This window comes from Canis lupus, chromosome 36 (genome assembly GCF_003254725.2).
Source record: "Canis lupus dingo isolate Sandy chromosome 36, ASM325472v2, whole genome shotgun sequence".
Lineage (NCBI taxonomy): Eukaryota > Metazoa > Chordata > Mammalia > Carnivora > Canidae > Canis > Canis lupus.
In genome coordinates this window covers 21,717,800-21,733,517 of record NC_064278.1, presented here as the reverse complement: position 1 = coordinate 21,733,517, position 15,718 = coordinate 21,717,800, and the positions used below count along the sequence as shown (strand labels likewise).

The 15,718-nt window shown below is 37.5% G+C and overlaps 1 protein-coding gene across 1 annotated transcript in view; it reads left to right on the top strand.

Annotated features, from left to right (window-relative positions):
* PDE11A (phosphodiesterase 11A) overlaps positions 1 to 15,718 on the top strand; it is a 363,233-nt gene that overhangs the window by 153,974 nt on the left and 193,541 nt on the right. The window contains 1 exon segment of the mRNA XM_025460463.3: positions 932 to 996. Within this exon segment, the coding sequence (XP_025316248.2) occupies positions 932 to 996 (65 nt within the window).

Sequence of the window (15,718 nt, the reverse complement as noted above, 5' to 3'; positions counted from 1 at the left end):
AAACCAAGAAACAGACTCATAGCTATAGAGAACATACTGATGGTTACCAGAGGGAGGGGGTGGAGGATGGGTAAATAGGTGATGGGGATTAAGGAGGGCACTTGTGATGAACACTGGCTATTGTATGGAAGTGTCGAATCATTAAATTCTATACCTGAAACTAATACTACGCTATATGTTAATTAACTGGAATTTAAAGAAAAACTTGAAAAATATATGCATATTTAGTAAAATGTATTAAAACGTTGGCAATGTATGCTATGTTGGAAGTAAAATCCAAAATGAGAGTTGATGGTGGGCACAGGATCTCTAAGTGTGTGTAGACTTTGGGATTGAGGCCGCCATCTGGGCAGAAGTTGAAACAGATATGGTGAGAAAGCAATACAAGAAGCAGGGAGGAAGAGAAGGAGGGAGAGAGGGAGACAGAGAGGTGGGAGGCAAGAATGAGAGAAGAGATGTAAGTCATAGACCCCTCTTGGCTCATTTCCTTCCCATGAGTTCTGCAAGAAACTTTTGTTCCTTAAAATCAGTCTCACTTTATATAGGCTGGCTCAAATGGCTTCTGTTTCTTGCAACCGAAGGGTATAGTGAGTTGATTTCTCTGTCTCCATTTCTGAGCCCACCAAATGCATTGTTGGACTAAGTGCTGTTTAATGATTTTTTTGGCTCCCTGATTTCTTATATTTCTTTTATTTCACCATGCCTAACATGGCACCTTGTACACCATGGATGTCTAGTAGATATCTATCAACATAAAAAAAACGTGGGGTAGAATTTTCTTCCTCTGTCCCTTGAGATTTCTCCACTTAAAATTGCACTTTAATTTCCAATTATTATAATAATTATTGTAAAGATGAAAAGTGTTAATTGCATTATTTTAACCTACAAGAAAGCTCTAATTGACTTGAATTTATGTCTTTCTGTGTGGCAGGTGGTGAAGTTTACCAAATCCTTTGAATTGATGTCCCCAAAGTGCAGCGCTGATGCTGAGAACAGGTAGGGCTTGTAAGTTTCAGGTTTGTCTTTTGCTCCTTGTCTTCAGTCTGTGGTGTTGGCAGCATCGTGTAATTCTTTAAGGATAGGAGTTCTTTCTTTAGATCAGCAAGTGCAGACAAATATCATCACTCTTCTGTATTTCATGGCTTAAAGAAAAACTGCTGCCTTTGTATGTCAACTATATTTCAATAGTAAATATTTTCAAGAAACTATAGATTAAAAATACATGTGTCTACGTTGCAGGATAAAACTACACGTGAATAAAGTAAATTTTGAGATATTCCCCCAACTACACAGACAGCCTAATTTTCGGCTTTATTCTGGCCCTTTGCTTCTCTTCCTCCCTTTTGCTTGCTCATATTTGGCCATTAATATATACCCTTGGGAAAGAGTGAGTTTCCAGTAACTCATTTTTTGTGCCATTGGTGTCTTTGAAGTAAAGGTGAGAGTTGGGGACAATCAGTGAATTTCTGTTACCTTTGCAGTTCTTTGAATGCTGGTTGGGCTGCTACAAAAGTAGACTCTGTTTACTTTGATCACTTCTAGAGGAAGGGCTAAAAAATAGTGAAACTGACCAAAATACAAAAATATGGGAAAGACAAGTAAAATACTTATGGTGGCATGATGATGATGATAATGATATTAATACTGATACCAATGCAGCAAGATAATCAGCTTCCAATAGTTGAATGCTAAGTGTGCCAGGTTCTATCTAAAGGCTTTATATACATTTAATCCTATGAAGTCAGCATCATTACCCCTGCGTATCAGAAAAAAACAAGGTTTAGTGAGTTTAAGTGACTTGTTACAAGTCCTGCAGGCAGTAAGTGGTAGCCACATCCAAGGACAGGGTCACCTAGATAGAACTCTCCCAACCTCTGAACTTTGATCCCATTGCCACACATAATTTCCATCCTGGCAGTTAATCTCATACAGTGAATGCCTCTTGGGTTAATATTCCCCAAATTTGGCCCTATCAATCAGAATCAAGCTTGGGGAACTTGATAAAAACAATTCCCAGAACCTGCACTGAGAGATTTTGATTCAATATGTTGAAATTGAAGTCCTAAAGATCTATATATTCAAAGGGCTCCCTGGGTACTACCTGCTTCAAGATGTAATATTCAAGGGTAATTTGATTTTATATATCCATCATTGCCTTAAGTTCAGGAAATAGAAATCAGCACATTAAAATCGACACTTCATTTAGTTGCTTTAATTTTTATCCAGTGCCTGAAATTTAAAAGAGGCCTTTGCTACATTATAGGGCTTTCTTGAAAAGGCAAAATTATAGGAACAGAAAGCAGATCAGTAGTTTCCAGGAGCCAGAGATGAAGAGAGGGATATACGATGAAGGGGCCCAGGGGAATTTGGGGATGTGATGGAATCGTTCGATTATCTTGCTGTGGTGGTGGTTGTATGACTACATTTATCAAAATTTACAGAACCATACACTAAAAAGGGTAAATTTTACTGTCTGTAAATTATACCTTAAGATAGGGGGAAAAGAGGCCTTTCATAGGAGGTTTTCATTTTCATACAAATATATTTATGTCCACATCTATATCTAATGTAAGTGAATCTATACCCAAAAGTAATATATTTAGACATAGAGAGTTACTAGTGGTGTACTGAGCAGGTTTCCCAAAGTTTTCATGTAAAGTAACGTGAAATGCACTAGAAAAAAACATGTATTCACACTTACTCCTTGAGCTAGTCACAGCCTCACGTAAGCCCTCCCTCATGTATGAAGGGGGCAAGTTTTATGGAGTTAATGAAATGCAACCTTTGAAATTCTAATGCTTCAATATTGTTCTTTTTTATGCTACGGAATGTATCCTCTTGGTTAATACAGAGTTAAATATTTCTGATCTTTTGATTATTTTTAATGATGAAAGAACTTCCATGTCAAAACAGAATGACCCAAGGCCCAGTGTGCCCTTGGCAAACTTTCTGATAATAAAGAAAGAAGGAAAGAAAGAAAGGTCCCGATTTTCTTTAAAGAGACATTTGAAAAGTGCCTTTGAACTTTGACATTATGAAATAGTACTCTCCATCATTCTATTTGTGGCCTTTAAATTAATGTAGAATGTTCATTTATCTCAGAAGACCTTTCCTGAATTGTCTAGTAATTTCCCTCTTGTAGATGTGGGTTCCTTCAGTCATTTATTGGAAGTTGAAGGAATAAAGACAAGTGGCCTAAGCATTTACTTTGCCAGAGGCTGTGGAAGAGACATTGAAACAGGCTAGGAGTCTACAAATCACAGTGTACACTCAGCACATTGTAAATCTTTCCTTTAACCTTTCATCACTAAACATCTTCACTGTAGATAATGTCCATTAGATACCTTAGTCCTCTGGACATCATTCAGAGTTATAATAGGATAGCTTTTGAAGATAATGTCTACGGCTTCATGCAACAGTGTTTCAGGGTACAGTTTAATTCTGGTGAATTCTGGCTTAAGGCTTCCTAATTTTTATAGACAGTCCTTCAAGATTTAAAAAAAAAAAAGTTATGTTGCTGGCTCATCATTTTTGCATGTTACCCTATAGGGCTAACTCCTTTGTCATGGCCACACTCCTCTTGGTCTTCATGTAATTAATACTAAGCAGTTTGACAGTAAGAAATGATTTGATGCATTTCTCTCCATGAGGGATGTACCTCCTCTGGGGCACCCTTGACAACTCCTCCAGTGATAAAATTCTCACTGTGTTACCATGGGCTTTTTTCTACTGATAGCGTTTTCTAATTGTTAGAAGAGCCTTTTACATTCCTTTAACTTCCACCTATTTGTCCTGAATTTGTCCATTAAAGATAGTTGTTCTTTCATTAATTTTATTCCTTTATTCAATAGCAATTTGTTGAATACCTACTCTGTGCTGGGAACTATATAGGTAATGGGGCTACAGAGATTTTTTAAAAACCAGCAGTCTGCCTTCAAGGATCTCAAGGCCAAGGAACAGAGGTAGGAGTAGGTTAAGAATATACTATAGCCATAACTAGATTTCACCAGGCCTCCAAACCTTGGCTGTAAGTAAAGTCACAGTAAGAGTGATAATTTATATTTGGCTGCTTGGTCATTTCTGCTTTGAAGTCTAAGACCCTCCAGCCCTTTGCAAAGGTCACTCTTAAAGTAGTTCTGGGAGTCTCCAGGATTTAAACAAACAAAAACAAAATAATTTTTTGCTGACTCATCATTTTCCCAAGTGTCCTCTCCTAAAACCTCTCCCCCTAGATATAACAGAGCAGCATCTGCTGGGCATGGGCCTCCTCACACACTCCAGAATTCATTGCACTGTCTCAGAGGCACTGGTGGCCTTTTCAAATCTGAGCAAGGCTGGGTAATGAGTACATAAGTGGGAAGAGGGCTCACTTTCCCTACCATGTGTTATAGTTTGTTGTTTGACCCCTAAACTGCCTTGCATACACTCCATTTTTTTTTCCAAATCTTTCAATTCCTAAAGCTTTTATCTGTAGCCCTTCTTTTTCCATAGGACTTGAACTAAGTCTATGGGAACAGGCTTAGGAACCAGAACCTGGATTGAGGGCCAGCCATTAAATTGCTCTCTTGGTTTTCCCACCTTACTTCCATGTTGGCCATCAGGTTTAGAGCCTCAAAACCTCCACCTCACAGTCCATTTCCCTCTGTGCAATTATCTTGTGCAAATAAATGCCTTCTCATGTACAGATGTGTCTCAGTTTAGGCTCATATGTCCCATTATTAAGTAAATCAGTGCCTGCAAACCAATTCAATACTTTCTTTTTTTTTTTTTTTTTTTTTTCAATTCAATACTTTCTATAAAAGGTTTATTGCCAGGTGGTATTTTAATAGAGAACTCATCTGGATAAAAATGGAAGGTGATATTCAGGGAAAACTCTTAGATGTTGTGAAACTTCAGTTAGGTCCTGTAGGAAAATGGAAAGTTAGTGACACCGCTACCTTCCAGGAAGAGGAAACATTGTAAACAGAGGCACAGAGGTGAGAAAGCTAACAAGGCATGTTTCAGGATCTTTAATTTGGGCTGTGAGCTATTGTCACAAAGGTCATCATAATTGATGGTGGTGACCCTTAACTCCCCATAAGGACACCCAGCTAATTGGAATGCCAACTGACTGGGGCAAGGATCTTTTTGGGTCTTGAAATGCTTAAACTCTTTTGATTGGCCTGGAGACTGGCTACATGTTTACTCATAGGAGTTAACCACAGACAGTGACATACTGAGATTTGTGTCTTGAGAACTCACCTGGGCATTAGAATGGGAGAAGGACTAGAGGAATGGCAGACTAAAGCCACCAAGGGATTACTGCCTCACCCCAGTGGCACTGGCTCAATACTGGAAGACTGCCATGGATCCGCTGTGCTTTACATCTGCTTTTCTTAGATGATTTTTATACTTCATGTCTCCAGACTCTTTACCACTATTTACACTCTCCCCTGGATATGCCCCAGCTTGCCTGAGTCTTTCTTAAAGTGATGTTTTCTAGAATGGGACATACTTTCCAATTTTTTTCACAATCAGAACAGATCAGAAAGAGATATGTACCTCAGTTTTTCAGAACACAGTACTGTTAATGCATTGTTTATTTATAGTCATCTTGTGTTATCAATGCTGACTTATTTTTAAAAATGGTTTTATCAAAAAAAAATAAAAATGGTTTTATCTGATTCATGTGATACTCCACCTCCTCAGATCTTGCTGTTAAAACCTTTCCTATGGGGCAGCCCGGGTGGCTCAGCGGTTTGGCACCGCCTTCGGCCCAGGGCGTAATCCTGGAAACCTGAGATCAAGTCCCATGTCAGGCTCCCTGCATGGAGCCTGCTTCTCCCTCTGCCTGTGTCTCTGCCTCTCTCTCTCTGTGTGTGTCTCTCATGAATAAATAAATAAAATCTTAAAAAAAAAATAGAACCTTTCCTATGAAGCCTAATTTAAGAATATTTAGTGAACCAGCCTGAATAAACTTTCTTGGATCTCTTCAAACTTTGAGAACCTCTTTTCTATCCTCAGTGGGAACAGGTAGTTTGAATAATCATGTGTACCTTAGAAATGGAAAACGCACATTTACGGACATCTTAACAGAAATTTTCATTTAGTTTGAAATATATTTGGCCAAATTTTGTTGATGTATCTCCTAGGTATAAGTTTGGATGCTGCTTTGGAAATTATACTTTCTCAGCTGTGCTACATAAGATATTTTTTTAAAGCCAAATGTCTGTAATTTCTAGAAGATAACAACTGACTAAAGGGGAATTTTTTCACATTTAATGGAATATAGTGGAAATGTTGTTATTTAAAATCTGAGTTCTGTGGCCACTTTGGCCTTCTGAGAATAAGGGTGTAGTGGGGACAGAATTTATTTTAGTGGGAAGCAATCCTTTTTTTTTTTTAAAACTTAATCTTTATGCTGTATTTTTCATTTGTTGTGACTGGAAGGAGAGGAGAAAAATAAAGCTAGCAATCTCAGAGCAGCTAAATGGCAAGATGCTTGGTTTAAGGAGCCTTTTGGCATGCAGGTCAGCCTGGAGAGTGAGAGCTAAAATGTTCTGTCTGAAAAGATGAGGACAAATGGTAGGCAGAATAATGGTTCCCCAAAGATACCCAGATCCTAATCCATAGAACCTGTGAATGTTACATGGCAAAATGGACTTTGCAGATCTGTGTAAGAATCTTGAGATGGGGAGAATTATCTTGGATTTTTCTGAAGGGTTCAGTGCAACCCTAAGGGTTCTTATAAGTAGAGGAAATGTGACAAGAGCAGAGATCAGAATGATGCAGATTGAGAAAGACTTGACCTACCCTTGCTGGCTTTAAAGATGGAGGAATGGGGGAGACAAGGAATGTGGGCAAGTTGTATAGTTAGAAAAGGCAAGGAGATGGATTCTCCCCTAGAGAATGGTATAAATTGTAAGATAAGAACTTTGTGCTATTTAAAGCCACTTGAGTTTGTGGGAATGTGTTATAACAGCAGTAAGAAACTAATACAGGGGTTTGACTTTAGTAAGAGTCCAGGAAGAAGAAAATTCAGGAACAAAATGAAGGAGTCAAGAGAGGTGAACCAAGTCTTCAAGAATCAAGGAGGTGGAGAAACATGAGTAGAGGCTGAAACTTGTGGGGAAAACATGGCCTGTGAAAAATTCCCAGGGATGAGACAGGCAATGGATTTGTCTGAACTGTCTGTTGTGCTCAGTGTTAAGATATGACACCCATTTTATCCTTTGCTTGCTGTCCTCAGTTTCTACTGGAGCTCTGGTGTTCCATCCAAAGGCTCTTCTGTGTAGTCACTCCTACCTTGCAAAACCCAGACATTATACTGTTACAGGCCACTTCTGAGGATATGAAGATAGAAAAAATAAGATATCTTTGAACACTCAGAGATACGTAATGTTAGAAATTTGTTCTCTTTTAAATGTTATTTCAATAAAACCTACTTCCTCAGTACAGTGAGTTGAATAGTGTCCCCTCAAAATTTGTATCCATCTGGAACCTTAGAAGGGGACCTTATTTGGGGGCACTTGTATGGCTCAGGCAGTTGAGCATCTGACTTTTGGTTTCAGCTCAGGTCATGACCTCAGAGTTGTGATATCCGGCCACTGAGCATGGGTCTGCTTGTGATGCTTTCCCTTCCCTCTTCCTCCCCCTTTTCTCCTCCCCCTGCTTCTTCTTTCTCTCTCAAATAAATAAGTAAATAAATAATTTTTTTAAAGATGGGATATTACTTGGAAATAGAATCTTAACAGATGCAATTAATTAAGGATCTTATGGTGGAGTCGTGTTGGATATAGGGTGGACCATAAATCCAATGACTGGTGAGGATGTATAGGGACATATGGGAGAAAAACCATGTGAAGACCAAAGCTGAGATTGGAATGATATATACAAGTCCAGAAACAGTAGGAACTACCAGAAAGTGGGAAAAGGCAAGGTAAGAATCTCCCCTAGAGCCTTTAGAAGGAGGATGGCTCTGCCAATACCTTGATTTGGGTCTTCTGGCTTCTAGAATTGTGAGAGAATAAGTCTCTGTTGGAAACCATCAAGTTTGTAGAAATCTGGTATGGCAGCCCTAGGAGACTAATACACTCATTAAATAAGGAATATGGAATAGCTAATGTCTACTAAATGTCTCTTCTAGCAAAAAAATTCCAGGAAGCAATGAGTCTGTGAGTCAACTATTGTGCATTATAGTGATTTTTTTTTATCTAATTAGGGAAAGAGAATTGACTGTCATTGAAAGACTCATATGTCACACTTATGTTGTTTAAGCTAATTTCATGAATGTCTAATGCATTAAACTTTATTGTCCTCATTTGTAAAATGAGGAACCTAAGGTTCAGAGAGGTTAAGCAATTTGCACATATTTGCAGGTTACTAAGTGTTGAATTTTTAGTCTGAGAGCAGTGCTACCAGCAGTACTCCCTGCCTTCCTGCAGGCTTCTGCCTGGAAGAAATTCTCTTGGCCATCTAATGCTTTACTCTATTAAGACTCAGGCCTTAATTGGGTTTGGATGCTGTTTAATATGTCTCTAACAAGATTATACTATGATCTGGCATTGAAATGAACAGTTATTGTTTCACAGGAAAACATGGAAACAAGAAATGGAGTGTAAATTTGATATTAGTAATGAAAATGTGTATTATTGGGAAGCTAGCCATAGTCTAGATGTTCTTGCAAAGCAATAACTGAGGTACAAACTCACAAGGAGATGAAGCTAGACCATGTTTTGTTACTGAAATACATACTAAAGGATAATTTACCAATGCCAAGTCATGCAACTGAAGACAAGAGAAAATGCCAAAGCATTCACAATAAACGAAAGAAATCCCAAAGTAGTAAGAGGTTGATGTAACTAACTTCATGCATGATACAAGACTATTATTAAAGTGTGGATTATCAGTTTGTCAGAAACTTCCAATGTATTGGAGGCTGTTGAATTTCCAGGGACAAGTGATTCAATTAAATAAAAAAGGAAACTATGAACTTAATCAAATAGGGAATGCCAAGAAAATCCCAGTGTCCTTTGACATGCCTGTCAATGCCAAGGATGCTAAAATGACCAACATCGAGAACATAGATTATAAAATGTAGCATTTCAACATAATGCCAAGTGTAATATCAAATGGTTAAAACATGTGGCATTTAATTTTAAACAACAAAATCAAACTAAATGTGGGAAACAGAATTTCAGCCCCTGAGGCCTTCATCTTCTGTTGTCATATCCACGAATGTGTTACATTACTTGACCAAAGAAACTTGCATATGTGATCTATCAATTGATGTTAAAATAGGAAAATTATTCCGGAAAATCTAGGTGGCCCAATCTAATCACAAGCCCTTAAAAACGTAAGAGCTTTCTTCCAGTTGACGACAGAAAAAGAAGTCAGAGAAATGCAGCCAATAGGGGAAGTCAGAGATTTAAAGCACAGGCCGGATTTGACACATATTACTGCCTTAAATATAGAGGAGGCCACATGTCAAGGAAACCACGACCTCAGTGCTACGATTACAAGGAGTTGAATTTTTCCAACAACAACGAGCTTGATTCTTCCCCAGAGCCCCCAGAGGAGGATGCAGTTCTGTCGACACCTTGATTTTGGTCTTGTGAGATCCTAAACAGCAAATCCAGCTATGCCATTACAAACTTCTGATCTCCTGAATTGTGAGATAATGAAAGGGTATTGTTCTAAGCTGCTAATTGGGTAGTAGTTTGTTATGCAGAAATAGCAAACTAAGGTACTGTTCGTGCATGAGTTTGAATTCGATCGCAGATGAGAATGAAATTGAACTCAATGATATGAAAACAGACTCATAGATAAATGGCAGCTGAGCTGGTGCAATGAGCAATGAATAGCCATGTAGAATGGTTGACCAGGAGCCCTGCATAACCTTCCAAGTTATGTTAGGTCTTGATGTGGTTTTAGATACATAGCTGCACAGTTAAAGAATTGCTGGTGGCATGACTGGACAACAGCAAGCCCCTAAAATATCTGGCAACAAACCAACTAAAGATCACTTAAGGAAAGAATATGAATGTGGTTTTGTCTAAAAACTTTCCAGTGACACTTCTTAACATGTTCAATAGGACGCCAGCATCAAAACTTGCTGGAGGGTGCTAGTAGTTTAGAACAGTTTCCTGGAGATGATAATGGAACCCTCTTCTGAAAAATGCTGGGTCCTCAATATCCTGATAACTCAAACATTGGTGACTCCATATTGAAAATTGATTCAGAAGAGTGACACTGAATTTGAGGCAACTTTAGAAAAGTCTTAGTCAATTTATTTTACTTTTAATTTTTCCTTTTATATGTAATCAACTAGCATAGTTTAAATTTTCCTTCAAGAATGGTGTATTACAAAACTTATGTCTAATCTAAAAAGATCTTTTAAATAAGATTAAAACAGTGTAAGTGGTAAGACGAATTGCCTCATGGCATTTTTTTTTTTTTTTTTTTTTTACTGGTTCAAAAATAACAATGCATCTTACAATTAGTAGTATTGTAGATTCCATCAAATAATATGACCTTTCACACATTGTTTTTCCTGTGGTTTTTCTACCCCCTCAGCTCACTTACATCTACCCCTGAGAGTACAAGTATCTCAACTTTGAGAAACACCTTTGGGGACATTTAGGGTTTCTTTCAGTTTTTAGATTGGACAGCCTGGTGATTTTTCTCAACATTAGTTTTCTGCGTTATATTTTTTAGGTCAAAATATTGAAACTTATGTTTAAATACCTTACTGATTTTTTTCCTTTCCTTACTATTCTGTGTGGAATCTAGTTTTGTAAACAAATTATCTCTCCCAGCAGTGATTTGCAACCATTCTTTACTTTTCTTTAACTCTTTCCTTTAGGCTTGCAGCCCCCATGGCCCAAATCTGGCCATTTTAAAAGGGGAACTAGCTTCCATAAGATGTGACTATTATGAGACAAAAGTACAGGATGAGCTCTCAAGTTGATTCATGAATCTGTAAATAAGACTCCCAGAGATGTTCTTTGTTCTTGTCCAGCAGCAATGATATATTCAGGAATAAACCTGGAATAGACTACCTTAGCTGAAAAGACTAAGTATGATAACTGAGGATTTTATTTATTCACTTTATTGTGATTATATCCTGCAATCATACTGTACATTTTATAATCTTGAGATGTACCTGGCCCAGGTGAAATGATCTCTAGCACCTATCCAGATTATGAATATGATTCTAGGCGTATGCTTCCAGAAACTGTGATGTAACTCACCCTCACTTGGCCATACCACTCACCCTGATGAGGATTTTAGGGATCAGAAATTCTACTCCTACCTGGAAGAAAGTTGCTAAATATCTTCACCATGAATCCTAACTGTGCCAATTTCTTTGGGTATCAGTTAGATGGTGACTTTTAACCGTTTTTGATTATGATCTACAACAAAAGATATATTTTATATCCAAATCTAGTTAATGTATATAAACACACACAAAAATGCACATACTTATCAAAAGCAAATTTTATGAAAATATACTATGCATGTATATTCTGATGTATTTTATTCTTTAAAAAAACCTGCTGCCCTAACTCACAAATTTATTTCATGATTCACTAATTTGCTGTGACCCACAGTTTGAAAAACACAGCTTTAGATTCATAAGCCTTGTTTGATTAATACATGGAGTATGTGTGGCCTCAATCGATGCCTATATTTGTTTTTTTAAATATGCTGGTTTTATGAAATATAAAACCTAAACTTTCAAGAACATTTTCACTCAAATAGATGCTGTGCTTCAAATTTGACACCTTGGGGAGTGTTTTGTTTGTGTAAGTTTGTGTACCACTAGTTAGTACAAGTAAATGAAATGTGTTACATAATCTGTTGATAAGGTTGACAGTTTCTATGATCACTTTGAATATGCCATTCAGTGGCCTCCTGGCCTCCAGGGGTTCTGATCATGGAGCTCTTACTTAATCTTACTGAGAATCACTTGTATGTGATGAATCACATCTCTTTTGTTGCTTTCAAGAATCTTTCTGTGTCACTGGTTTTCAACAGTTTAGTCAGGATGTGTACAGGTGTGGGTCCCTTTGAGTTTATCCTACTTAGAATTTGTTGAGCCTCCTGAATATACAAATTAATATTTCTTTTAATCAAACATGCTAAGTTTTTAGCCATTAATTCTTCAAATATTCTTTCTGTCCCTTTTTCCCTTTCCTGTCTTTTGGAGACTCCCATAATGTGTATGTTCATATACTCAATGATATTTCACAGGTCTCTGATTTAATTTCCTTCATTCTTTGTTTTTCTGCTTCTCAAATCAGATATTCTCAAATAACCTATCTTCCAGTTTGGTGATTCTTTCTTCTGGTTTCTCAATCTTTCTGTTGAACCCTCCTAGTGAATTTTTCATTTCAGTGGTTGTACTTTTCAATCCTAGAACTTCTTTTTCATTCATTTTTTATAATTTTTTTATAATTTCCAACTCTTTGTTGATATTCTGTATTTGATGAGACATTGTTCTCTTATTTTCCTTTAGTTCCTTAGATTTGGTTCCTATTTGGTATTTTGAATGTATTTATAATAGCTCAATTAAAGTCTTTGTTTAGTAAGTCCCAAATCTGGACTTACTCATGGGCAGTTTCTGTTGATTGCTTTTTCTCCTGTGTATTTTCCCCTTTCTTTGTATGTCACATTTATTTTCTGTTGAAAGCAGAATAGATTAAGTGATATAGTGTGGAAACTCTGGAGATTAGATCCACTTCCCACTCACTCCATCTAAGGTTTGTTGTTGTTTCTCTTTGTTGCTATTATTGTTGCTGCTGATATTTATTGTTTAGTGACTTTCCTGAACTATTCTTTGTTGTGTACGGCAACTGAATTCTCTGCTTGGTTAGCTTCTTCTTGACTAATGACTGTACAGATTTCCTTAAAAGCCTTCAGCCAATAAACCTTCCAGCCTTGCTGAGGAGATCTGTATGCATGTGGGTGATACCTTCAATTCTCTGATGGCAAGTTCATGTAGCTTTCACTTTCTGCTTACACAGAGCTTCAAGGTCACCCAGAGGAAAGGGATTAGGACCTTCTTGGGTCTTTATTGAACATACACACAACTCTGCAAATGACTGTGCCTTCTAGATTTCCAGTAATATGTCAGAGCTTTTCAAAACCCCATAGAAATATCTCATTTCCATGCTGCTGCTTTTAAGTTGTCTCTTCCACTTCTTAGTAGCTGCAACTGTTATCCCTGCCTACAGCAGTTGCAGTGTTTTTTTGTTTTTGTTTTTGTTTTTTAGCAGTTGCAGTGTTAAACAATTACTGCTGTTTTTTTCCCCACAAATACCCCCAAGGTGAAGGCTGTTGTCAGTGAGCAAGCCCCAAGTCAGGTCGAATAAAGACAAGCTGTGTGGAGCTGCCAAACAGGTCAAATAATGACAATTCTCTGGGGATAGGACTTTTAGGGAGCTCCAAATATGTTTTTCCTCTGCCAGTGACTGCTAGGCTGCTGGTTTTCACAGCTAACATGATTATGTAGCTCTTGGTTTTCATAGCTACCCTAGAATTGAGGGGAGGGAGATGAGAATAAAGTCCATTAAAATGCCCCAAAACTTGCTGTTCTTAAGAGATTCAACTGTTTTTCTCGAATAAACACTCCTCAGATTTTTGCAAGCCTTTCCTTAATTTGCAGAGTTCTCAAAAGTTGATTTTGACAATTTTTGCTAGTGTTCTTACTACTTTTAAGGAAGAACAAATTTTCAATGGCCCTTATTCTGTCAAATTGGAAGACTGTCCTCTTCTTTTACCTTCTTTTTTTTTTTTTTAAAGATTTTATTCATGAAAGACACACACACAGAGAGGGAGAGAGAGGCAGACACACAGGCAGAGGGAGAAACAGGCTCCATGCAGGGAGCCTGATGTGGGACTTTATCCCAGGACTCTGAGATCACGCCCTGAGCGGAAGGCAGATGCTCAACTGCTGGGCCACCCAGGCGTCCCCTTTTTACCTTCTTTTTAATCTCTGTTAACTAGAGTGATAGGAAATGGTAAACAAACTCACACACTGATGTAAGACAAAACATTTCCACAGTATGTGATGAATATATTCTTTTTTCCTACTTTCTTCCTCAAGAATTTCTTTCTTCTTCAGGTTCTTTTTAAAAAGCATGTGGAAAAAAAAAAAAAAGCATGTGCTAGGAAGCCTGTGATGGGTGTTTTGTATGAATAAAAAGATGGTACCTGTTCTGATTTCAAGAAAATGAAGAAAACCTTTAAAATGTTAAAAATTAAAACAAAACTATCACCATCACCACCACCAGTCATCTTGCTAGGTCGCTTCCCTTAAAACAAAAATTTTAGGACATTCTTCTTGACTACTGTCTAGCAAATTCAGGGCTGCTGAACCTCATCATGCCAATATTTAATGTTGCTAATTGAAAAAGAGAGATGCAGATGGCCCAGGAGACTTTTTATCCCCTTTCCATTGCTTAGCAAGGAAGTGGCTCAGGAGACCTGAGTTAGCTCAGCAGAGGACAAGACTAGTACCAGAGAATGAACTCTGAGGCTCCCCCTTGGTATAAAAGCTAGTTCTTTAGCAGGAAGCTCTACTATTATGGAATTAGCTATATATTTCCTGATTCTTTTCCCTAAAATATAGAGTGTTATGAGATTGGAGTGTTTCCACTGAAACATTTTATACCTGACCTAAGAATACCTCTCAGGGAAACATGTCACTTTAATAATTCTGGGCTTGCATGTTTTGCCACCAAATAACCCTATTTTATAAATACCCTCCATGATACTAGTGGTGTATGTAACAATTTGCACGGTGCTAATTATAAGAATTAAACATCAATGAAAGAGGAAACATTTGTAAAATGCAGTTGTATGTCTTCCAAAATCTTCAGAAATTCAAGGACACATATTTCTCAAGTATTTAACTGTTACCTCTTAAACATATGTAATTTCTGTCTTGTCTTTTTCCTGCCTTTGAACATGGAGACTCAGATGAAAAACAAACCCTCTCATTACCCCTATTTATTTTGGACCAAAGAACTTGTCATTCTAGAAAAACTGTCACAGAGGAGAAGAAAGCTATAAAAATGTTCCAGGAACAACAAGGCACATGAATAAGTACTGAGATCAAACATGATAAAGTAGCCTATGTAGGTCAGCTGTCTCTTAGATTGATGCTATGCAGTAAACAGAATTATGGCAACTCGAAAGCCTCATGATTGGTTTTTATATTTGACTCTTACTTTTGTAGGTCTCTTATTAACATGCTTGAGTTAATATTTTAATACATTGAGTCCACTTCTCCTTTCTTGCTATGTAGACATATGCCTGGGACTTGTTTGGAAGGTATGCCCTCAAAAATGGAAGAGCAGATGGACGCAGTTTGCCACAGCACCCTCAAGAGAGACGTAGGGCTACTTGAAACATCTAACAGGATAGGAATTTTAACCGTGTGCTCTATTATCAACAATTTTGCCAGCCAGCACATTTTCTCTCCAGCATGTCTCCAAATATGACAATGATGCCACAGTCAAAAACAGTTAACATCTCTCCTGCACCAGGAAGGAAGCAGTTAAACAGAGTATGACTCACCTTAGTGTTTGTTATTAATAAAAGAAAAATCTTTGTGATATGAGGAACTAATATTTATTGAGAGCTTTTTATGTGCCATGCATTCATCAACATTATATTGTTATATCCTCCAAATATCCCTGTAAAATGAATTTTATTTCACCTATTTTCCATT